Source organism: Pelobates fuscus, chromosome 3 (genome assembly GCF_036172605.1).
Source record: "Pelobates fuscus isolate aPelFus1 chromosome 3, aPelFus1.pri, whole genome shotgun sequence".
Taxonomy (NCBI): Eukaryota; Metazoa; Chordata; class Amphibia; order Anura; family Pelobatidae; genus Pelobates; species Pelobates fuscus.
The window spans coordinates 380,384,002-380,410,505 of record NC_086319.1 but is presented as its reverse complement, the minus strand read 5'-3'; the positions used below and the strand labels follow the sequence as shown (position 1 = coordinate 380,410,505).

Here is a 26,504-nt window from a genome sequence, read left to right as displayed (position 1 = left end):
TCGCCTCACTTATATCTCTTTCCGTGTCTCTCTAAAATACTTTTCCATATTTTTTAACTGTTTCTATTCCTGCAAGCACACACTGGGATTTTCATATTTCTCATGAGACATTTTGTGCAGAAAACTACTTCAGCGTGTAATTGGTGGTGGCTCTATTATACTAATACAGAAGATGCTGGTATTGGCCACTACGCTTTATATTAGACCCAGTTAAAAAAAATAATGTAAAAAGTAAATGCCTTATATTGTTGCTTGAATCTTGAAATGTGATGTGTCTTCTTCAATAAAATATTATTTACTACAAATCTGTAAATTCTGACGAATAATTTTGGGCAAATGTAAAACAGATTATCACAATGGGTTAAGAGAGTGTAAAATGTAATTAAATGGAGTATAATTATGAAAAAGGAAATATGAAAGATATGCAAAGGGGAAAAAGATGGTCGTGTCTTCAGCCTGAATCTTGATAAACCTGTCTACATAGACAATGAAAGGTTAACGGCAGCAGACCATGCACGTTTCGTAGGAGGACACAATGTGGCAAGATGTAGTAGATAGGTAGGAAGAGAAGAGTTACACAGTTAGTAGGACAGTAGTTGTTTAAGACATTTTTAAAAGAATGGATATTTGGGCAAAGTCTTGTAGGAAAGCAATGTGTTCTGCAAGAATGAAACCACCATAAAGAGGACCTGTAGAAGAGAATTGGAGGTAGAAGTGTATAACGAGAACAGGATTACGTTGTTAGAAAAGGACTGAGAAGGATTGGACTTGCTAAGATCGAGTGATATGATGATGGAGGTCGTTGATAGCAGAATGTCAGGGAAACTGTGTTTCTAGGATCTGCTTTCCTTTTCCTTTACTGCTTTCCTCGTTTCTTCTTAGGCCGGGTGCGCCGTTTGGTCTTTGATTCTACGATTTGCTGTGACTGCCTCTTTAATGCTGCTCGAGTCACAACATCCCCTTCATCATCACCACTGTCTTCATCATCTGTTACAAGGTAGATAAACAACGAATTTAATGTCGGCATAAGAAGAATGTATGCCCTGTACCAAACATAGCGGTTTGTGTATACCATCTACCAACCCTAAGGGTGCCAGACTGTGTATACCTTATACTAACCCTAGAGATATCAGACTGTGTATACCCTGTACTAACTCTAGAGATATCAGACTGTGTATACCCTATACTAACCCTAGAGATATCAGACTGTGTATACCCTATACTAACCCTAGAGATATCAGCCTGTGTATACCCTATACTAACCCTAGAGATATCAGACTGTGTATACCCTGTACTAACTCTAGAGATATCAGACTGTGTATACCCTGTACTAACCCTAGAGATATCAGACTGTGTATACCCTGTACTAACCCTAGAGATATCAGCCTGTGTATACCCTGTACTAACCCTAGAGATATCAGACTGTGTATACCCTATACTAACCCTAGAGATATCAGACTGTGTATACCCTGTACTAACTCTAGAGATATCAGACTATGTATACCCTATACTAACCCTAGAGATATCAGACTGTGTATACCCTGTACTAACTCTAGAGATATCAGACTGTGTATACCCTGCACTAACCCTAGAGATATCAGACTGTGTATACCCTGTACTAACTCTAGAGATATCAGACTGTGTATACCCTATACTAACCCTAGAGATATCAGACTGTGTATACCTTATACTAACCCTAGAGATATCAGACTGTGTATACCCTGTACAAACCCTAGAGATATCAGACTGTGTATACTCTATACTAACCCTAGAGATATCAGACTGTGTATACCCTATACTAACCCTAGAGATATCAGACTGTGTATACCCTATACTAACCCTAGAGATATCAGACTGTGTATACCCTATACTAACCCTAGAGATATCAGACTGTGTATACCCTGTACTAACCCTAGAGATATCAGACTGTGTATACCTTATACTAACCCTAGAGGTGGCAGACTGTGTATACCCTGTATCAACTATAGAGGTTTCAGGAATAATATATGTTATATCCTGCATTCAGTATTTGACCCCCAGCAGCATCACTCTCTATGTCCCTGTGACCATTATATATGTGCCTGGCTTTCTTACCGTATATATCCTGCTTGGCTGGAGCTGGCAAAGAGATGCGCACATTGTACGCGGGGAGCTTGCCCTCAATGCTGGCTTGAAACTAGAGAGAATGATATTAACATAGATCAGTAACTTGAAGTGTAAACACCTTAACTGTGTAGTATCACATAACAACTTAAAGACACATCTACACACAACACATCACAATACAAATCAAAACTACAGGACCAGCTTCATATATTATCCGGGATTAACAGGAAACTGACTAGTTATTCCTAAATAAATTTAACCTGTAACCAAGTTTTTGTTTTATATTTCAGCTATGTCTTGTCCAGAGCATTATGTCCATGGCTGGATTTACATCCTATTTGCTCCGAGGCGTATCGACTAGGCACTGTCTAATAGTGTACAATGAGGAAAATGTCTTGCGTGACTTATAGGAAATCCTGCCCTGATGTCATGTACCCCATTAATGGCCTATCATGTCTTGCCCAGATCAACAATTAAAAGTGCTATAAAAGGAGGGGCAGAGTCAGTGCTTGAACAGAGCAGATGTTTTGTGCAGTTGCTCTGAGAACTGAATTCCTAATCAAATTAACTTCCAGAACCTTCATTTTTTAAGGCGATTTTGGCAACCAGTGTTTGGGGCAACATTGGGACAACACCCTAAGACAGCAAAGAACAACATTAACTCTAAATCTATCAGTATCAGGGAGTTACTCCACCAGGTTCCATGTCCGCATGTGTCTAAGATGGTGCCATCTCCAACTTCCTCGGAGGCCAGTAAAGCAGATGACCAAGAGAATGTCTCTCAGACAGCAGCAGCTCAACTGGGCTCAACTGGGCACATCGAGAAGGAGGCCTCGATCGTTGCCGTAAACCCACTAGGTTAAGATGGCGCCATTAGGGTCAGTGCAATGGATGACCTTGATTTTCTTCCAACCTCGGCAGCTGCCTGTGGGGAACCTCAAATTGGGAAAACCATTAGGCAGCTACATATCATATGGCGAGAAAAATATAGACTTCCCTACTGTCCTCATCTAAGTCTAAGGCCATAGAAGTGGACTCCCACTTTAGAGTGGCAAAAATTGACAGAGCACCAACTATGTCCCCAGGGACCTTCTGGTTCGGTTCTGCATGTTGGCAGACAAGGTTACAGTCAGGGCCGGATTAAGAGCACAGTGGGCCTGGTGCTGACAATTATGATGGGCCTAATTACGTAATCTTATCAACCAAAAAACACTAAAACAGTCATACCTCCCAAGCGTCATGTATCTGATGGAGATGGTGCTGGAGGGAAACAAACACATACCCTATGCTAATTTCTCTCTAATTTATGCTTTCATCTTTCAAGTAAATCCATAACCCCTAACAGCAGTGTCCAGTGAAGCAGGAAGTCAATGGGCGGGGTAAAAGGGTGGGCCACTGGCGCGAATCACGTGACAAGACCTGCCAAATGTGGTGAACATGCCTAAAAAGGGGGCATGTTTGTCCAAAGAATTGGAAGGTCAGTCTGGCATGAATTCATGTCAGGCTGCCTGCTAATCCTGTAGGCTGTCCAACTAAGGGCATACTATGCAGGCAGCACCTTGAGCTTGACATAAATGTGTCTAATGATGCGCTCACTCCATGCTTTCTAAGGACTGTCCCCTAGCACTTGCTGGTCCACTTGTCTCCTTACCTTCTTACTAGCAGGCAGAAGTTCCTGGTATATAGTCTGAGACAGAGAGAAGGTGTATGTAGTGAGTGTAGAAGAAAGGGGACATGCCACAGTGTTAGAGAGACCAACGTCTGCATTACCTAAACTAATTTTAATGTCAGCCAGTCCACACAAGTTTTGTTCCCATACATCCCTCTTAAGCTTCCAAACTTAAAGGGACACTATAGTCACCAGAACAACTACAGCTTATTGTATTTGTTCGGGTAAGTAGAATCATTCCATTCAGGATTTTTGCAGTAAACACTGTCTTTTCAGAGAAAATAACTCCACTGGCTGCTCCTTAGATGGCTGCTATAGGTGCTTCCTGGGGCAGTACTGCCTAGTGTGCAGCACTGCCATTCAGTGTTTCCACCCTCTGCATGCAGACACTAAACTTACCTCATAGAGATGCATTGATTCATTTTATCTTTATGAGGAGATGCTGATTGGCCAGGGCTTTGTTGGACTTGTGCTGGCTCTGCCCCTGATCTGCCTAGTTGACAGTCTCAGCCAATCCTATGGGGAAGTATTGTAATTTGCTCAGACCACCACTTCTGAGCCAGCAGCTGCAGACTTGAATACAAGTAATATTTTACTATGTTTAGAGAGGCAAGAAGGGGCCAGGGTGGTGGTTTTAACATAATAGGGTCAGAAATACATGATTGTGTTCCTGACCCTATAGTGCTCCTTTAAGCAAGAGTATGTGAAGAGTAGTTAAGGTTGCCACCGTTCTTGGAAAAAAATACCAGCCTTAATCATTTGTATAATTAATTAGTTATGCGTGACATCACATGATGTAAATCACAAGGAGTGACATCAGAGAAAATCCAGTAAAATCACCAACAAACTACTCACAGTTTGATTCTGCTGTATAGATGGATTGCTCCCAGTGTCTCCCTGTCTCCCAGTGTCTCAGTCTCGCAAGTCACCCAGAGTTTCAGTGTCTCTATGTATCACAGTGTCAGTGTCCCCATGTTGCCCAGTCCCCTAGTCTCCCAGTGTCTGTGTCCCCATTTCTCCCAGTGTCCCAATGTCTCAGTGTGTCCCCATGTCACTAGGATACTGGGGACACAGAGACATGGGGACACTGAGAGACCCAGGGACACTGGGAGACATGGGGACACAGATATTTAGGGAAACTGGGAGAAACGGGGACACTCAGACAGTAGGGACACAGACACTGGGAGACATGGGGACACTGAAACATTTGGGGACACTAAGACATGGGAACACAGACACTGGGAGACTAGGGGACACTGGCTGGGAGACAGACACTTGTGGACACTGGGAGACATGGGGACAGTTGTGGACATAGACATGGGGACACTGGGACACCAGGCACACTGAGACACTAGGAACACAGACACTGGGAGACATGGAGACACTGAAACATTTGGGGACACTAAGACACTAGGGACACTAGGGGACACTGGGAGACTCGGGGACACTGACTGGGAGACAGACACTTGGGGAGACATGGGGACATAGACATGGGGACACTGGGACATATAGGGACACTAGGCACACTGAGAGACATGGGACACTGGGAGACTTGGGGACAATGAGACAATAGGGACACTGGCTGGGGGACATGGGAACATAGTGTCTCCGTGTCCCAATGTCTCCCAATGTCACTATGTCTCACAGCATCCCCATATGTCTCAGCATTCCCATGTGTCCCAGTGTCCCCATGTTTTCCAGTGTCCTCAAGTGTCTCAGTGTCCCCAGGTCTCCCAGTGTCTGTGTCCCCATGTGTCCTAGTGTCTCAGTGTCCCCTAGGGTCTCAGTGTCCCCATGTTTTCCAGTGTCCCCAAGTGCCTCAGTGTTCCCAGGTCTCCCAGTGTCTGCGTCCTAGTGTCTCAGTGTCCCCTAGTGTCTGTGTCCCCTAGTGTCTGTGTCCCCATGTGTCCCCTAATGTCTCAGTGTACCCATGTGTCTCAGTGTCCCCATATGTCCCTGCTGCCTTTCCCCCCATTCCTCACTTACCTGAGCTGTAGAGCTGCTGTCTGGACTGTCTGGACCACAGATCAGTGAGTAGTAGAGAGGGGCAGGGATATGCTGTAACTTCCTATCCCTGCCTCTCTCCACACACAGTGACCCCTACTGGCCGGTGCTGGTATTGCAGAGTAATCTCCATTTATTCGGAGAAAATTACCTGTATTTGTATTGCCGTATTTGTATTACCTGTATTTGTATTACTGCAATACCAGCACGGCCAGGCAGCCTCAAATACCGGCTGTGCCAGTAAAAAAAAACAGTCAGGTGGTAAACCTAAGAGTTTAAATGGGCCTATTCCATGGGCCTGGGCCTGGAGCTGTAGCTCCATCAGCCCCTATGTTAATCCGGCCCTGGTTACAGTAATGGATGTTGCTACACCCTTTCTTAATCATACCTTTGAGGGACATGTTTGTGCTTTTTATGGAGACTTTCCGCATTTTACGGTCATTTGGAGACAATCTCTGGGACCCGTTACCAAGATTTTGCATGACAAGGCTATCCCCTATCGTCAGGGTCCAGGACATGGGTTGATTGTACAACATGAAGGAAAACAACTTACCAACTCCTTTGTCTCTATGCTGGGACTCTCATTACTCAACATATCAGTTCCAGAGCACGGGCAAGAACCCTTACAAAACAGACTGGAACATGGATACAATCTAACCCTTCTACCCTGGGGGCAGTCAATCTACGGCCACATCAAGGTCGTCTACGGCCTATCCCGCTTTTGTTATTATTTTCTTTGTTTTTATTGATGAACTGTAGAATAACGGTCAGATAAAACTCTGACCTAGCCTTGCTTGAATGGTCTCTCCTACTGGAGTACATACCTCTCACCTCGCCCCATCACAAGAGCAGCATTTTACTTAACTTTACGACAAGATATTTACATGTATCTGTTTTGCCCTAATAAAACATGTTTACCAATGTTTTACTGTGTTTAAAAATTTAGTATGCACCAAGGCCTTGAGAGACCTTCTTTAGAGACAGTTAGGTAACAAAAAAAGACATATAGACCTTGTTCACCTCCAACGGCTAACTGGCCTTTTAGGAGGGACAGACAGACAGCATTCTGAGGAGCACGTGTATGAGTGCGGGGGTGTCTGGGTGCCACTCTATTCTCCTTCCGCAACAACCCTACTTTTCCTTCTCTTATCTTCTATTGTTTATTTTCTTATCTTTTCTTCTTTTCTTTTCTTTACCTTATACTTTTATTCCTCTTCTGAAAGGGGACTTCCCCAATGAGGAGCCCAAATTCTTGGGTTACTATTTTGGATACTGGATGGCCAATGCATCCCTTATGTAAAATAACGACTCACGTAAATGCTATATTGGCATCTTGGTATCCCTTGTTCTAGGGACACTTCTAGACCAGTTCAAACTGGCTGCCCTGCCACTCCGTTAAATCTACTATCTATATGTGTTGTTTTTAATAAAGGTTGTGTTCTCCCCTTTACTAAGTGTCATCTAGTGCTTGGGGAGGTGGGCTATAATCCTTTCAGCAGCATTGAAAGTCGCCAAGTGAGGATCCCTGAACCCGACAAACCTAGCACTCATGCGGTGTACTTGTCAGAGGAGGAAATCCAGAAAAGAGTCCCAGAGGGATTGGCTTTGTTCAGAACCAATTCATCAGTAGAGGTGGTGCAACTGATCAGGGAGGAGGTGATCACGGACTTTGGCCTGTCCAGCAATGCAGACTCGGAGATGAGGATTCGGCTGGCCTTCTATGGGCCTAACCCCTTGGAGGAGATCATATGCCCCACTATGGCTGAGCTGACTGATTACATGCAAGTATAAGGTGAGCATGAACACATTATCTGGATGGCGTTGTTGGGGATCTTCCTCGAGCCTGTACTGATTTACACCTCTAGAACTCTGTAGTAATCGGACTCAGGGGTAGGATGGGAGAGCCTGGCTTATGGTTGAGCATAAGTGTATCTGACCTGTGTTTTGGGTTGGTTGACCAGCAAGAAATTAAAGAGAAGGGTTCCGAAAGAAAAATATAACCAACTTTGAACCGCAATTAGAGTAAGTCCGATGCATTTGTGGAGTAAGACTCAAGCCGCAATCCCTCAGCTTCAGGTTTACAGCTGCATATACTTCTGGTGTCGCATTCTTTGTGATGAATGGCTTGATTGTATTCAGATCCCAGTGGTGTACCGCCGATGTCATTGCTTGGAGGTTAGGCTGTTGCAGTGAGTCCCCTGGAAGGCCTAGCTTGGTGAGGAGCATGGTTGCTCCTGTTATTGAGTGCACAGTATCACAGTGTCGCACTTGTAAGTCTCGTGGTGATCTCCAGCGGTATCCTATATTATGGCTTCGGAGTAGAGCTCTGAGGCGTTGCAGCGTTTTGCGGCATTGTAGCATTTCACCGGAGAGAACTGCGAAGAAGGAAAGAGCCATGTTCTCAAAGTTGTAGGAGGTAGTCTCTTTGCGTGCTGCCTGTACTATCGCCTTGTCTGTCCCACTTCGGAACTGCACAATTAGATCTCTGGGAGCTGATTCAGGCGTCTTCTGGGATTTCAGGACCCTGAAGATTCTGTTGAGGTTTACATTTCTGGCCTGTTTAGGCTCTATTAGTTGTGCCAGGAGTCTCCGTAGGAGATGCAGGAGCTGTGCATTGGGAACGTCTTCCGGAATTCCCCCAGACATTCAAGTTATTGCGGCATCGCAATCTTCCAGCGTGGCAAAGCATTGGTCAGAGGCCGCTTGTCGCTTGGTAAGCTTTTGGATGTGCTGCTCGGAGGTGGCTTCCACTGTTCCTAAGCGGCCGACTAGGCCTTAGATGTTGGTGCGGAGCAGGGCAACATCTACCTGGATTGACCTTTGGAGAGCCCCAGCATGTTCTGGAGCATTTCTGCCATCATGGGTCTTGAGTCTCCGGTCTTAGGTATGGCTTGAGGATGTGATATCAGCATCTGTCTGCCTCCCTCTTCTTCTGGGGACAACTCATCCGAGTTGTCCGAGAAATCTTCCAGGTTGGTGGCCATCTTGGGCCCATATGCGCCATGTGCTTGGCGGAGAAGGTCTCCTATATTCATACCCGGCTTGGGTCTCTTGGGTTTTAGCTTTTTAGTTTTCCTACTCATATTTGTTAGGGGTGATGGGGCTGCGGTTTTGACGCTCGAAAACCGGTTAATATCGCCGGGATATTATATGTGTGCCCACAGTTAATCTATCCCCCCCCCCCACTACAGTCCCTTTATGTATTGTGACATGTGTAATATTTTTTTTTGCGTGTTACTGTTTATTGGATTTCAAGAAGAGGGTACAGAAAGGAAAAAGGGATATGGGGAAGAGACATCATCGTACGAAATTAAAATTACATTTTACAGTTGCACCATTGAACATGCTTATAAGTTATTACATGGCGTTATGCATCATCGGAGCTAAAAAACATGAATTGTACATTCAGAAGTCCCTGAACTTCCCAGGTACCGAGTACAATATAATGGTTTAGGCTCATGGTTGAGATGCATACTAGAGTTGTAACTCCAGACCAGAGGTTAGATTTATTGGTGTAGGTTGTGCGACTAGCTCTGTACAAACATGAATAAACATGAAGATTACATTTCACCTGGATATGGGGCAAAGAATATCCGATCTAGGGTACTAGGCCTTTGTCTAGGGTCCGGTTTGTGTATCTGGTTGGTTGGTTGGTACCAGATTGCTATTGATAGAAATGTATAATATATACTAGTTTCATCTTTGCCTTTCCAAGAATTACCTTGTACATTTGTGTTTGGGTGGGATAAACACAGTTGTTGGCGTCGGTCCTCTGAAGTTTGGCCTTCAATTGACATTGAGGTTGGCTTTGTAATTTGAGCGTAAGGTATTGTTCGATTCTGTGTATTGGTCCCATCTCTCTCATGCTTCCACTCAAAATTTGGAGGGTGGTAGTACCTTTCGCACCATGATTTTTGTTATAGTGTTTTGTTATATTAAAGGATCACTATAGGGTCAGGAACAAAACATGTATTCCTGACCCTACAGTGCTAAACCCATTACGCTATTAAGCTACAGTTGTTCTGGAGACTATAGTGTACCTTTAACCCCTTAAAGACCAAACTTCTGGAATAAAAGGGAATCATGACATGTCACACATGCCATGTGTCCTTAAGGGGGTTAATTTGGTCTATACAGTTTTGGGTGACGTGTAATTTATCGTTCCTTTTTTATTGAATTGTTATCTATTGTCAATTCTATTTTGATATACCTACTGTTCGAGCTTAAATAAAGAATGGGAATAGTGTTCATCTGATACTTCAATAAAAATATAAATTGCTAAATAAAATGGTATAATTATATTTGAGAGTTGGAGGTTTTCATTGTTCAAACATAAAGGGAGACAGTTACTGATAATCTATTCATCATGGAGGTGGAGAAGTCTATTCTATTGCCTGTTATCTGATGACCAAGTCTTATATTGCAGATGAAAACGATCTCCACCAGTTATCCTTCAGTGTACATGTAATAAACAAAATATCACCAAAGACGTTTTACCACTTTTACTAACCTCCTCTTCCTCCATCTGTTTTACGACTTCTCCAAGATCCTGGCCATCCAACTCCTCCAACAATTTCTGCAGCTTTTCTTCAGTGATGGACAAAAGATCTAGAACATACTCATCTGATAGCGGTGACAGATCAGGAGCAGGATAGTGACTTCTTGGCTGCAGAGAAACACACCAATCAATAACGCAACCCATGTAACAGCCCCCAACTACTGAGCGCCTTATTACCCTGTAACATCTTATTACAGTAACCTGGCTCCTGAGTGCCTTATTACCCTGTAACATCTTATTACAGTAACCCGGCTCCTGAGTGCCTTATTACCCTGTAACATCTTATTACAGTAACCTGGCTCCTGAGTGCCTTATTACCCCTGTAACATCTTATTACAGTAACCCGGTCCCTGAGTGCCTTATTACCCTGTAACATCTTATTACAGTAACCCGGCTCCTGAGTGCCTGATTACCCCGTAACATCTTATTACAGTAACCCGGCTCCTGAGTGCCTTATTACCATGTAACATCTTATTACAGTAACCCGGGTCCTGAGTGCCTTATTACCCTGTAACATCTTATTACAGTAACCCGGCTCCTGAGTGCCTTATTACCCTGTAACATCTTATTACAGTAACCCGGCTCCTGAGTGCCTTATTACCGTGTAACATCTTATTACAGTAACCCGGCTCCTGAGTGCCTTATTACCCTGTAACATCGTATTACAGTAACCCGGGTCCTGAGTGCCTTATTACCCTGTAACATCTTATTACAGTAACCCGGCTCCTGAGTGCCTGATTACCCTGTAACATCTTATTACAGTAACCCGGCTCCTGAGTGCCTTATTACCCTGTAACATCTTATTACAGTAACCCAGCTCCTGAGTGCCTTATTACCCTGTAACATCTTATTACAGTAACCCGGCTCCTGAGTGCCTTATTACCCTGTAACATCTTATTACAGTAACCCAGCTCCTGAGCGCCTTATTACCCTGTAACATCTTATTACAGTAACCCGGGTCCTGAGTGCCTTATTACCCTGTAACATCTTATTACCGTAACCTGGCTCCTGAGTGCCTTATTACCCTCTAACATCTTATTACAGTAACCCGGCTCCTGAGTGCCTTATTACCCTGTAACATCTTATTACAGTAACCCAGCTCCTGAGTGCCTTATTACCCTGTAACATCTTATTACCGTAACCTGGCTCCTGAGTGCCTTATTACCCTGTAACATCTTATTACAGTAACCCGGCTCCTGAGTGCCTTATTACCCTGTAACATCTTATTACAGTAACCCAGCTCCTGAGTGCCTTATTACCCTGTAACATCTTATTACAGTAACCTGGCTCCTGAGCGCCTTATTACCCTGTAACATCTTATTACAGTAACCCGGCTCCTGAGTGCCTTATTACCCTGTAACATCTTATTACAGTAACCAGGCTCCTGAGTGCCTTATTACCCTGTAACATCTTATTACAGTAACCCGGCTCCTGAGTGCCTTATCACCCTGTAACATCTTATTACAGTAATCCAGCTCCTGAGTGCCTTATTACCCTGTAACATCTTATTACAGTAACCCGGTCCCTGAGTGCCTTATTACCCTGTAACATATTATTACAGTAACCCGGCTCCTGAGTGCCTTATTACCCTGTAACATATTATTACAGTAACCCGGCTCCTGAGTGCCTTATTACCCCGTAACATCTTATTACAGTAACCCGGCTCCTGAGTGCCTTATTACCCCGTAACATCTTATTACAGTAACCCGGCTCCTGAGTGCCTTATTACCCTGTAACATCTTATTACAGTAACCCGGCTCCTGAGCGCCTTATTACCCTGTAACATCTTATTACAGTAACCCGGCTCCTGAGTGCCTTATTACCCGGTAACATCTTATTACAGTAACCCGGCTCCTGAGTGCCTTATTACCCTGTAACATCTTATTACAGTAACCCGGCTCCTGAGCGCCTTATTACCGTGTAACATCTTATTACAGTAACCCGGCTCCTGAGTGCCTTATTACCCAGTAACATCTTATTACAGTAACCCGGCTCCTGAGTGCCTTATTACCCTGTAACATCTTATTATAGTAACCCGGCTCCTGAGTGCCTTATTACCCCGTAACATCTTATTACAGTAACCCGGCTCCTGAGTGCCTTATTACCCTGTAACATCTTATTACAGTAACCCGGCTCCTGAGTGCCTTATCACCCTGTAACATCTTATTACAGTAATCCAGCTCCTGAGTGCCTTATTACCCTGTAACATCTTATTACAGTAACCCGGCTCCTGAGTGCCTTATTACCCCGTAACATCTTATTACAGTAACCCGGTTCCTGAGTGCCTTATTACCCTGTAACATCTTATTACAGTAACCCGGTCCCTGAGTGCCTTATTACCCTGTAACATATTATTACAGTAACCCGGCTCCTGAGTGCCTTATTACCCCGTAACATCTTATTACAGTAACCCGGCTCCTGAGTGCCTTATTACCCTGTAACATCTTATTACAGTAACCCGGCTCCTGAGCGCCTTATTACCCTGTAACATCTTATTACAGTAACCCGGCTCCTGAGTGCCTTATTACCCGGTAACATCTTATTACAGTAACCCGGCTCCTGAGTGCCTTATTACCCTGTAACATCTTATTACAGTAACCCGGCTCCTGAGCGCCTTATTACCCTGTAACATCTTATTACAGTAACCCGGCTCCTGAGTGCCTTATTACCCAGTAACATCTTATTACAGTAACCCGGCTCCTGAGTGCCTTATTACCCTGTAACATCTTATTATAGTAACCCGGCTCCTGAGTGCCTTATTACCCCGTAACATCTTATTACAGTAACCCGGCTCATGAGTGCCTTATTACCCTGTAACATCTTATTACAGTAACCCGGCTCCTGAGCGCCTTATTACCCTGTAACATCTTATTATAGTAACCCGGCTCCTGAGTGCCTTATTACCCTGTAACATCTTATTACAGTAACCCGGCTCCTGAGTGCCTTATTACCCTGTAACATCTTATTACAGTAACCCGGCTCCTGAGCGCCTTATTACCCTGTAACGTCTTATTACAGTAACCCGGCTCCTGAGTGCCTTATTACCCTGTAACATCTTATTACAGTAACCCGGCTCCTGAGTGCCTTATTACTCTGTAACATCTTATTACAGTAACCCGGCTCCTGAGTGCCTTATTACCCTGTAACATCTTATTACAGTAACCCGGCTCCTGAGTGCCTTATTACTCTGTAACATCTTATTACAGTAACCCGGCTCCTGAGTGCCTTATTACCCCCTGTAACATCTTATTACAGTAACCCGGCTCCTGAGTGCCTTATTACCCGGTAACATCTTATTACAGTAACCCGGCTCCTGAGTGCCTTATTACCCTGTAACATCTTATTACAGTAACCCGGCTCCTGAGTGCCTTATTACCCTGTAACGTCTTATTACAGTAACCCGGCTCCTGAGTGCCTTATTACCCTGTAACATCTTATTACAGTAACCCGGCTCCTGAGTGCCTTATTACCCTGTAACGTCTTATTACAGTAACCCGGCTCCTGAGTGCCTTATTACCCTGTAACATCTTATTACAGTAACCCGGCTCCTGAGTGCCTTATTACCCTGTAACATCTTATTACAGTAACCCGGCTCCTGAGTGCCTTATTACCCTGTAACATCTTATTACAGTAACCCGGCTCCTGAGTGCCTTATTACCCTGTAACATCTTATTACAGTAACCCGGCTCCTGAGCGCCTTATTACCCTGTAACATCTTATTACAGTAACCCGGCTCCTGAGTGCATTATTACCCTGTAACATCTTATTACAGTAACCCGGCTCCTGAGCGCCTTATTACCCTGTAACATCTTATTACAGTAACCCGGCTCCTGAGTGCCTTATTACCCTGTAACATCTTATTACAGTAACCCGGCTCCTGAGTGCCTTATTACTCTGTAACATCTTATTACAGTAACCCGGCTCCTGAGTGCCTTATTACCCTGTAACATCTTATTACAGTAACCCGGCTCCTGAGTGCCTTATTACTCTGTAACATCTTATTACAGTAACCCGGCTCCTGAGTGCCTTATTACCCCCTGTAACATCTTATTACAGTAACCCGGCTCCTGAGTGCCTTATTACCCGGTAACATCTTATTACAGTAACCCGGCTCCTGAGTGCCTTATTACCCTGTAACATCTTATTACAGTAACCCGGCTCCTGAGTGCCTTATTACCCTGTAACATCTTATTACAGTAACCCGGCTCCTGAGTGCCTTATTACCCTGTAACGTCTTATTACAGTAACCCGGCTCCTGAGTGCCTTATTACCCTGTAACATCTTATTACAGTAACCCGGCTCCTGAGTGCCTTATTACCCGGTAACATCTTATTACAGTAACCCGGCTCCTGAGTGCCTTATTACCCTGTAACATCTTATTACAGTAACCCGGCTCCTGAGCGCCTTATTACCGTGTAACATCTTATTACAGTAACCCGGCTCCTGAGTGCCTTATTACCCAGTAACATCTTATTACAGTAACCCGGCTCCTGAGTGCCTTATTACCCTGTAACATCTTATTATAGTAACCCGGCTCCTGAGTGCCTTATTACCCCGTAACATCTTATTACAGTAACCCGGCTCCTGAGTGCCTTATTACCCTGTAACATCTTATTACAGTAACCCGGCTCCTGAGTGCCTTATCACCCTGTAACATCTTATTACAGTAATCCAGCTCCTGAGTGCCTTATTACCCTGTAACATCTTATTACAGTAACCCGGCTCCTGAGTGCCTTATTACCCCGTAACATCTTATTACAGTAACCCGGTTCCTGAGTGCCTTATTACCCTGTAACATCTTATTACAGTAACCCGGCTCCTGAGTGCCTTATTACCCCGTAACATATTATTACAGTAACCCGGCTCCTGAGTGCCTTATTACCCCGTAACATCTTTTTACAGTAACCCAGCCCCTGAGTGCCTTATTACCCTGTAACATCTTATTACAGTAACCCGGCTCCTGAGTGCCTTATTACCCTGTAACATCTTATTACAGTAACCCGGCTCCTGAGTGCCTTATTACCCTGTAACATCTTATTACAGTAACCTGGCTCCTGAGTGCCTCTTTGCTCTACTTACCACCTTAATGTGCTGCACTTTGTTTGCGAGATGCTCCACTCCTGCTTTTGCTGAGCTCAGGATCTTAGACATTCTATCTAGGTCTTCCTTGGATGTGTCACGTTTCTTCTCTTCCATCTGTAGGTGCATCTGGAGATCGTCTAAAACTTGTTGTCCACTATTAGGGAGAATAAAGAATATCGATGTATGAAATATGCATGGTCATGGTCTGATTACAGAATTGTAAGCAAGTCATACGTGGAACATAAAAAGAAAGAAATACTTATTTTGTGTAGGTTTCAAGGCCTTAAAAGGGACAATCTAAGCAATAAAACCATGACACCTTAGTGGGGAAATACAAAATACTGATATTAGGTAGAAGAAGGCCAGGCAACATTTCTTGTAAGCCGTATCAGCCCATTAAAATGCATACAGTGCAGACAGTTTGACACCTGACAATTGTCACAAGTACAAATGAGGGGACAATTGTCAGGTGTCAAACTGTCTGAGGTGACCACACTCCATACAACAATACATGTAGAAAGTGACAGGGCACAGATTTCCATGAAGGCTCTTGTTACTGACCAAATACTGCTTTTCTGTCCAAATAAAACTGCCTTTGGATGGTAATTTTGTGCCTTTTCCATTTCTACATATTATTGTACAGAGTGTCACTGCCCGAGACCCTTGACAGCCAACAACTGCCCGCCATTTGCATGTGTGCCTTCCCCTTGTGTATGTATTATACAGGGCTGGTATGGCCTGCTGGAAATATCCCTAAATCTCTGCCATCCTGTTATGAGCTCCATTTTATATGCAGTGTGTATGGAAAGAAAGTACCGTACCTGGACAGTTTGGCCTCTCCTGAGTATTTGAGTTCCTGGAAGGCGTCCTGCAGCCTCTCCTTCTCATCTTTCAGCCTTACTAGAGTCTTTTCATTTTCACTCTTTAGCTGTTCCAGGTGCCTGTGGGTTTCCCCCTGCGCTATGAAGCGGCTTACTACCTCCTACAAGTGAAAGAAATATGAAGGTAGTAACGTTACCATTGTGTTTCCAGTCCTTCACACTTACCTCAAAACTGGAAACTGATCAAAGTATCACACACAGTTTTGTGCCTCTGTTTGGTGTACATTTAATGGGCATAATTTATTAGAGAAGCTCTGACACCAAAAATAAACTTTATCTAATCTGCTTAAAGGGACACTATAGTGTTATGAGTACAAAACTGTCAGGATTTGTCACCTGTTGCTTCTTAACTCTCATTTCTGAATTCCCGCCATTTTGGTGGCAATGCAACAAATTTATCAATATGTCTTCACTTGGTTTTGCTAGAAAAGTGTTCTGTTTAACATTTCTTTTTTCTGTCACTCTAAATTCCATGGCCTTTTCTAAAATAGATATTTCTGTGAAAAAAATGTAATGTTTACAACAATCTAAAAAATACAAACATACTAAATAACTAAACTACACTTATATCAGAACATTTCGATACATCTCCCCCGTTGTTTTAGTGATTCAGGTCAAATAGTGGGTTCACAGATCCAAATTAAAAATAACCCAGTGACCAGAATTTTAACTACAGTTAGTTCTGAGATGACATAGATTTACTGGATCAGGTAGATTGTCTACATGAACTATTCAGAAAGTGGGGACATGGAACATGTAAACATGATTGTAGTGTATCTGCTTGTGGCTCCAGCTAGATCTGGAGATCGAAAATACTTCCTAAACTTCCGGTTCGCTCTGAGTGACAGCCAGGTAGATGTGGTTTTTCAATGATGAAAGTGCACAAATATGACTGACTCCAGACACAAAGTACTTCAGCAAGCTTTGTGCGAAGTGTTCCGTTAAATAAACAGTGAAAACCTGGTAATCTGGCCCTAGGCTCATCCTTGTTCAATGGAGGACATCAACAAATAATTCGACCTACGATGAATACATACATACACATTTATCTAAATATTTCAGTGCGCAAAATTTCCACTTGCGGGTGAAAATTTAGCCCAGTTCAGTTTACATTTTAAGCCCTGTATATATCTGTACGTATATGTATATATGATCCACAAAAATACGTCAACAATCAAAAGCACCTACATCTTCAAACTCAAAATTCTCAAAGAAAGAACCCTGTTTGAGACATCACACAAACAGTTTTTGAAGCTTAAAATTATTACACATTAGGTTCACAGGTTCCAGAATCATGAACTCTCACCTGAGTGTCAGTAACCCCCGTGGCATCCTTAATCCTCTGGAAGGCCTCCTGATAAGTATGAATGACTTTCTCTTCCTCTTGCCCATTTGAGGCCAACTGAGTCTCCACTGGAGCATCGTCCCCTTGCAGAATTACCCGTTGAGCCTGTGGGAGAAAGGAAAGAAGAAAATATCCAAAAACTGTGACCTTTTTAGTAATTTCAATCATTTAGATGGGACAAAGAATGTATTCGAATCCAGTCTAGGTTAGGAGGAGAAAGAAGGCTTGATGAAGATAGCTGCAGGTGTCCGCTAGTAAAAGATGTGAAGTCTTCCAGTTATAAAACGTGTTTGGAATAATCAGATGGAATTAATGAGATTGTCTCTTGTTAGTGGAACAAAGCGAAGACATTGACTCTCATTGGTGGAACAAGGTGAAGGAGATTGTCTCTCATTGGTGGAACAAGGAGTTTCGTAACAAGAAGAAGTTTATATTTAGTTGATTAAACAATGTCATATACCAATGAACCATGAGCATGAGCTATGACTGACCCTCCTCTCCGCCCGTTCAGCATGCATGCGCCTCTCCTCCGCCTGCCTCTTGTATTCCTGAAGGATGCGATCTCTCTCCCGTCGTTCCCGATGAAGCTCTTCCTCCTGACGCAGAAGTTCAGACTGCAGAGGCAAAACACATTGTTCTGGATGTGATATAACAAACATAAATAATCATGTAGGATAAAGATTGTCAAAAAATAAATAAATAAATAAATAAAATGATGTGGGCATTCCTATCATCTCACCCTGGGGTTGGCTGCATCGACTTCCCTGTATAACAAAATGTGTTACATACCCGAGCTGTGTCCCGTGCCATCACTGCGCCCTTGTTCATTGCCTGAAGCTCTTTTAGCTCCTGTCTCTGCTTTAGAATCTCGGCCTCCAGGAGATCAAGTTGGGATTGAAAAGTCAAACTCTCCTCCTGCAGCCAAAATATATCTTTTTATTATATATGCCTGTATATAGGTTTCCGTGATGAATAGTTGTGCTTAACATTCTGCACGCTATTCATGTCTGACTCCACTGGTACCTACCACCACGTAGCTTTACTGTTTTGCAAATCTGACATACATCAAGAAACATTTTTCAATTCATTGCAACAGCAACTTTAAATGGTTTGACAACCCACCATGGGACGCACAAGGGGATTCCCAGCAGCAAAAACACCACAGTGCACTGTAATAGTTATGGTAAATAGCGTGACACTTCAGATGTACTTTATTATATAATAAATGTTTTATGGTTTGTTTGTTTTTTAATACAGGGTATACAGAGAGATTGCATTGGTTAACTTGGCCTTTCCTTTTTTTCCTATAGATGAGGGAGGCATCATTTTTAGTTAGATTGTGACACCTGGTAAGCTTTAACCTCAAGCATGGAAACCAATTGTTACTTTGCATTTATTACCTCCTAATAATCTCAATGGGAGACATTAAAAGTTTTGTCTGCCAGTAATTACCTGTCGTTACTGACTTGTCACTAATTGATTGCGACAAGCATGGATACAACACCTAAATGGGCGCACAGGTTAATGCAGGAAGGGACACAGGTATAATACAGAGAGAAAACAAAGCACACAGCTTACAATCTAATATACAAAAATACACAGATTCAATTCAAATCCCCAGAAGTGATTTCTGATTGGCAGCGCTTGTGATCTGATACTTAGGTACATTATAGGAGAGGAGGACCCAAATAGAAGAATAATTGTCCTTACTCTCTTTATACAAAGAAGGCAGCTATTACAGATATATCAAACTTGGTTTGTGACCCGTAGAGCTTACATTCTAACATACAGAGGAACTCAGATATCTGTAAATCCAGCAACCAATGGCTTAAGTGAAAGTGCTAATACTGAATATGGGTCACGAATATGAAAACAAGAACATGAGAGGCTATATTTAAAGGACTGTAGTTCTGCAGAGCTAACACTCTTAATATACAAAGCGATACAAATATACAGGTAAGAAGAAGCAAGTTTCCGGTTAAGATGGTGTCACCTGCAGATGGTCTTTGAGCTTCTGGTAGACATTATGAATATGTTCCGATTCCTGCCACTTCAACTGGGCTTTCTCAAGACGGTTCTCCAGAACTCGAAGGGACTGCAGATGTGTAAAACAAGGGTTAAATTATGGCAGTTTACATCTGTGTGATCAAGTAAACACAAAGCACCTGAAGCATTCAAGCAAGGGGAGTTAGCCTGAGGTCACCAAGATGTGAAGAAACTGAAAATCCCAGTTTGCTCTGGTCCAATACCTTCTAAGCTAAATGACACAAAGCCACCAACCCTTGCATTGGAAAACGAGGAGACAAGCAGCATATGACTGACGAGCAAGTGAAGCCCAAAGGAGAGAAATTCTAAACATTGCAGAGCGGAACAGAGCTGGTTGTGAATATAAAATATTTAACCTGGTGAGGAATTTCCTCCTGTTCTGTGGCTTCATTCTGTGGATAAAACAAGTAAACCGTAAGGATTTTATAATACGTAGTTTATTCCGGTGGTGTGAAAACTGGCAGAATTTGTTATTTGTATTTGAGGAAATACAAATTTAAGATTTTTATAGAATTTGGATTATTAGAATTTATTTTATTTGCATATTGGCTCTTGCAAACAGTACAAGTTGGGGAAATAGTATTTGGATTACAACCCCTTTCTAAAGAAGTCCTGGGGCAAAAATAAAAATAATGTCATGGGGAATAAAAACTAATTAAATTTAAAAAATATATTGACAGTCACTGGTCTTTTCTTCCCAACACAGAGTGATTCAAGCATGAGGAAGGTAACAGAGAGGAACTCTGTCCCTCCCAGCACTGGGTGACACAGACAGGAGGGAGCTATGGGATATGGAGTCTGTCCTTCCCATCACAGGGTGACACAGACAGGAGGTAGCTATGGGACATGGAGTCTATTCCTCCCAGCACAGGGTGACACAGACAGGAGAAAGCTATGGAACATGGAGTCTGTCTCTCCCAGCACAGGGTGACATACAGGAGGGAGCTATGGGACATGGAGTCTGTCCCTCCCAACACAGGGTGACACAGACAGGAGGAAGCTATGGAACATGGAGTCTGTCCCTCCCAGCACTGGGTGACACAGACAGAAGGGAGCTATGGGATATGGAGTCTGTCCCTCCCAGCACAGGGTGACACAGACAGGAGAAAGCTATGGAACATGGAGTCTGTCTCTCCCAGCACAGGGTGACATACAGGAGGGAGCTATGGGACATGGAGTCTGTCCCTCCCAGCACAGGGTGACACAGACAGGAGGAAGCTATGGAACATGGAGTCTGTCTCTCCCAGCACAGGGTGACATACAGGAGGGAGCTATGGGACATGGAGTATGTCCCTCCCAGCACAAGGTGACACAGACAGGAGGGAGCTATGGTACATGGAGTCTGTCCCTCCCAGCACAGGGTGACACAGACAGGAGGAAGCTATGGAACAAGGAGTCTGCTCCTCCAAGCACAGGGTGTCACAGACAGGAGGAAGCTATGGGACATGGAGTCTGACCCTCCCAGCACAGGGTGACACAGACAGGAGGGAACTATTGGACATGGAGTCTGTCCCTCCCAGCACTGGGTGACACAGGCAGGAGGGAGCTATGGGACATGGAGTCTGTCCCTCCCAGCACAGAGTGACACAGACAGGAGGGAGCTATGGGACATGGATTCTATCCCTCCCAGCACAGAGTGACACAGACAGGAGGAAGCTATGGGACATGGAGTCTATCCCTCCCAGCACAGGGTGACACAGACAGGAGGAAGCTATGGGACATGGAGTCTGTCCCTCCCAGCACAGGGTGACACAGACAGGAGGGAGCTATGGGACATGGAGTCTGCCCCTCCCAGCACAGGGTGACACAGACAGAAGGGAGCTATGGGACATGTAGTCCGTCCCTCCCAGCACTGGGTGACAGAGACAGGAGGGAGCTATGGGACATGGAGTCTGTCCCTCCCAGCACTGGGTGACACAGACAGGAGGGAGCTATGGGACATGGAGTCTGTCCCTCCCAGCACAGAGTGACACAGACAGGAGGGAGCTATGGGACATGGAGTCTATCCCTCCCAGCACAGGGTGACACAGACAGGAGGGAGCTATGGGACATGGAGTCTGTCCCTCCCAGCACAGGGTGACACAGACAGGAGGGAGCTATGGGTTATGGAGTCTGTCCCTCCCAGCACAGAGTGACGCAGACAGGAGGAAGCCATGGGACATGGAGTCTGTCCCTCCCAGCACAGGGTGACACAGACAGGAGGGAGCTATGGGACATGGAGTCTGTCCCTCCCAGCACAGGGTGACACAGACAGGAGGGAGCTATGGGACATGGAGTCTGCCCCTCCCAGCACAGGGTGACACAGACAGAAGGGAGCTATGGGACATGGAGTCTGTCCCTCCCAGCACTGGGTGACACAGACAGGAGGTAGCATGGAGTCTGTCCCTCCCAGCACTGGGTGACACAGACAGGAGGGAGCTATGGGACATGGAGTCTGTCCCTCCCAGCACTGGGTGACACAGACAGGAGGTAGCATGGAGTCTGTCCCTCCCAGCACTGGGTGACACAGACAGGAGGGAGCTATGGGACATGGAGTCTGTCCCTCCCAACACAGGGTGATACATGGACAAATGACATGACAAATGGACTTTGGATGTAGTGTGACGATATGATGACTGTGGAGGAGATGAGTATGCATTTTGTTCCCCTCACCTGTTCATCCTCCAAGGCCTCCTCTTCCTTCCCAGTTTTTCCCTGTTCCACCAATTCATTTTGCTTGTATAGCTTCTGCAGCTCTTCCAGATGTTTCCTCCTCTTCTCGGTCTGATGATGCAGAGCATTCAGACGTTTCACCTTGTCACACAACTGTTGGTCCATCACCTGGATGGCCGCCTGGAAACAGACCAGAAGATGTCGATAGAATGAAAAGAGATGACAGATAGGTATATAGACTTGCAAATCCCTAATCAATAGGAATAATTTATTAGTTATTATTATCATTAATAATAGACTGTTTCTAAAGTGCTGTGCAATATAACTACAGCACAGTCAGTCAATATGACTTGTAGTTCACAAGAAACTAACAAAAATAAGTGTTTTACCTATGTGAGCTTACAATCAGTATATATCCCGCTACCATTCTAAGACTGTATAATACATGGCTAACTTTTCTTACTCCAGTTGTTCGGAACTGAGTAAAAATGATTATGCATGGGAAATAGAGTTCTGAGCTCTGGAATGGTAAAGGCCAAACATCTCAGATATACTCGCTGGGAAACGGGAATTACAATGATTTATGATCTTTGCCTGAGCTCTCAGTAATGAGTATGAAGAGGTCTGCATTTTTATTCTACATGCTTCATTTAACATTGATGAAATTGCAACATAAAATTATAGTTATAAATTAATGTAATAAAGACTTGAAGAGAGTCAGCTCTGGAATTGTTGTGATCCCAAGCAAAAAGACTTGGCATTTCCTTTTCTATCATTAGTTATAGCAATGGCATTATGTCAAATTTTACAACTATTCTATACTTTGTATTCAATTTCAATAATTCAGCAAAGGAAATAGCACACAGCACCTCACCATGGATGGTGGAACCATTTTGTCACTATGAAGAGAAGGTGTTGCAGTTCTGTGTTTATTTAAACTCTGGAACAATAGCATATGTCCTATAGAATGTAAGCTCGATTGAGCAGGGTCCTCTTCAACCTATTTTTCCCGTAAGTTTATTTGTAATTGTCCTATTTATAGTTAAATCCCCTCTCATAATATTGTAAAGCGCTACGGAATCTGTTGGCGCTATATAAATGGCAATAATAATAATAATAATAATAATAATGAGACATAGTACTGATGGAACTTTATTTAAAATCTGACACACTTGCATTCGTCCCTATTTATTGTACTGATGTAACTTTATTTAAAATGAACATTGAACTTAAAGAGAGTTGACCTTAAAGGGACACTATAGGCACCATAACTTCTGCATCTCATTGAAGTGTTTATAGTGTTTGGAGTCTCCTGGCACTTTTCTACTATTCAGCATTAAACCCCTTTTAATGTTTTAATGCTAAACAAAAGTCACCAGAAACTCAAACTCTCTCTGCTGCTTGGGCTAATGAGAAAACATTAACGTGAGCAACAATGGATGGCTGTGATTGGCTGATAGTGTCAGCTGACCGCATTCAACCGATCACAGTGCCACTGCAGGTATGAATCGGCATGGCTACAAGGAAGTGTGTAATCTCTGCTTTAACCACACCTCCTGTGGGGGTGGAGCTATGGGAATCCAGAGACTCTAGATTACATGTTTGTGATTGTAAAGCGCTATGGAATTTGTTGGCGCTATATAAATATAATATTGATAATAAATGCTCGAAAATGGTTTAACATGGAATGGAGGGACAGTGCCAGGAGACTCCAGGTATTATAACCAAATTAATGAGATAAATTGGTTACAGTGTCCCTTTAAACAGCTCCTATGTGTTTGTTGTATCTTTTTAAACAGAAGAAGGCCGAATAGACAAGGTAAACATATATTGCCATGCACTCACCTGCCCACTTTTGCCCCTCATGGCTGCTTTCTCCACGGCTCGGCTCTGGAAAGCCTCCTTGATCACCTTCTCGTCACCCTGAGATGGGCACAGAGAGCAAGAGCTGAGAACTGGCAGTCACATAATGAAACTATCTCATGACTTGATTCTCTTGTTTTAAATGTTTCTCCTTTCTTTTCATTCACTTGACCAGTTACAAAGGTCAGAGTTAAGTGAATAACTTTATTAACACTATATATTTTTTTCCCATCACAAGGAAACAATCAAAATGGTCACTTTCTTCCCTACTGATTTTCATGTATATCTTGTTGGAAACATTATTTGTTTAAAGATAGACCTCATGGGATGGGGAGAAGGTGTAGATATAGCATTAGCTTTACTGTCAATAGAGCAGCATGTGTCTGCATGTTTCTGAGATATTTAAGTCGGGTACATACCGCAAGCACGTCAGCTAGCTTCCGATGTAACTTTTTATTCTCCTGGCGCAGCCATTGTATAGTCTCCCCATTCTTCTGGATGGTCCATCCCGACTGCTCTTGGAAGGCCTTTTGATCCCCGTCTATGATAAGCAAAGCATGCACAATGAATGAAAAATGTGTTCTTAACATTTAAACACAGGACATGTCTATCAATCAGGGGGTACTTGATCTAGAGGTGTGTGACCCAGCTCTAAGTTTTAGACAGAGTGCATAAAATAGATACAAAGGTGACACCTCAATTTCATGAACTGGGCAGGAGGAGGGGTGCTTAAAGCTGACCATTGTCACATGAGCTCACATTTTATACAACTGACTCCATCCATGTTTGTTATGGAAAAGTCTCCTTTGTAGAATGATGGCTGCTCTTGGTTGTACACGAGGTATAGATTGCTGCAAGGCACAGCAGAAAATGTAGGACAGAAAAAGGACACTAATATTCCCTATTCAGTGAGTACATCCCCTATACTTAACAATCAAACCCGTTCCCTGTAACTTTCTAAAGCATTCTGACCCTTGCAATCGGTAGAATAGAATATGAGTGTCAGCTATCATGGGCGCCATGGTATAATCTTCTTTACGAGTGCCAGGGCCAAAGAGGCTGAGCACAATGGGCGCTGGGAGGACAATTTAGTATAGCGATTAAAAGTTTGAAAATGTGCAAGTCGCAAGCACAAGCTGGAGTCCTGGACACATGTGATACTGAAAAGCACCATTTAAACTTCCTCAATCTGACGTATTAGCTCCAGGGGGGCAGCCATTAACCTGCAGCAAGTTGTTATAGTGCACAAGTTACCCTTTTGTAGGGTATCAGGTCATGAGATCACGTATATTAGCCCTACCCCTGGTCACTCCTCCAGACACCCACTAAAATGAAACTGGCCGTCTTTATTAGCAATAATATGGAGGTATACTTACCAAGAAGCTGTATCTTCTTCTGCAGTTCCGCTATTTGCTCGTGTATAGGAGGTTTAACAGAATCAAGAGACACTGTAGCCGGCATGATTTCCTGCTGTAGAACACACAACACATATGACATATTTGATCCTACCATGACAGTTACATGTCTGTGTTTATTTGTACACATCTGGCGCCAGTAAGAAAGGCAAACAACTCTAACAAAAATATCAGAGAGCCTGAAACATAAATGGCGGTTTATTTGTTAAAACAGCATATTCTGGTTTATTTGGGTAAAACAAAAATTTTAGCTCAACATTGCTGTAGCTCCAACTGAAATCCAAAATCTAACATTTGCAGTTCCCTTCACAATTGTCCACAACTACCAATTCACACGCTTATTCAATACATTCTCAAACTTAGCTAATGAAATCGCGATTGGCAAAATATAGATAAAAATTGCTGATTTGGAAAAATGATCCATGTCAGCTACGGTCATGGCTTGGCTAATGTATCTTTAGTTTTGCCCCTTAATTGACCCATTCAAAATCTGATCAACTACAATTTAATGTTTATTGAATAAAGCACAAAGTGAAAAATCTAATTTTAGGCAAAAATAGCTCAAATTTCATTTTTTATTTTTTTATCATTTCAGCTATTTTTAACTAAAATATGCTACCTGGCATATCAAGACAATGTTAAGATTCTCCAATTCTTGTAGCATTCCTAATTAATAATAAGTATTAATGAATATTTATGTTTATATTTTACATTCAGTATCATCCCTCACCCAGTGCCCCTTACTGGTCTCTATAAAAGTTACACAATATGTCCCTATCTGTGAATACCCACCTTTAAAATATGTATTTCTCGTCTTATTTTTGCTTTGTATAATGCAGCCCTCTCAGCTTGGCCCCTGCTGCTTTCCACAGCTTTTGATTAC

At 43.3% G+C, this 26,504-nt stretch overlaps 1 protein-coding gene across 1 annotated transcript; it reads right to left on the bottom strand.

Moving 5' to 3' along the window:
• On the bottom strand, nt 1–26,504 carry ODAD3 (outer dynein arm docking complex subunit 3). The gene is made up of 15 exons (XM_063449544.1): nt 26,414–26,504; nt 25,583–25,676; nt 24,626–24,747; nt 24,189–24,266; nt 22,344–22,523; nt 20,048–20,083; nt 19,639–19,740; nt 18,435–18,560; nt 18,137–18,259; nt 17,607–17,750; nt 16,241–16,401; nt 15,417–15,573; nt 10,290–10,445; nt 2,095–2,176; nt 1–987 (listed from the first exon to the last, which is right to left on the bottom strand). Exons 2-15 carry the CDS (start codon nt 25,665–25,667, stop codon nt 857–859), a joined length of 1,683 nt encoding a protein of 560 aa, XP_063305614.1. The 5' UTR covers nt 25,668–25,676; nt 26,414–26,504; the 3' UTR covers nt 1–856.

What these genes read in the sequence shown, in the direction of transcription:
- ODAD3 (XM_063449544.1), bottom strand. Translation starts at nt 25,667, where the DNA reads ATGCCGGCTACAGTGTCTCTTGATTCTGTTAAACCTCCTATACACGAG. An exon ending in TGGCACGGGACACAGCTCGG is followed by an intron (nt 18,260 to 18,434) that starts GTATGTAACACA and finishes TTGCCTCTGCAG; the next exon opens with TCTGAACTTCTGCGTCAGGA. An exon ending in CGGGGGTTACTGACACTCAG is followed by an intron (nt 16,402 to 17,606) that starts GTGAGAGTTCAT and finishes TTTCACTTGTAG; the next exon opens with GAGGTAGTAAGCCGCTTCAT.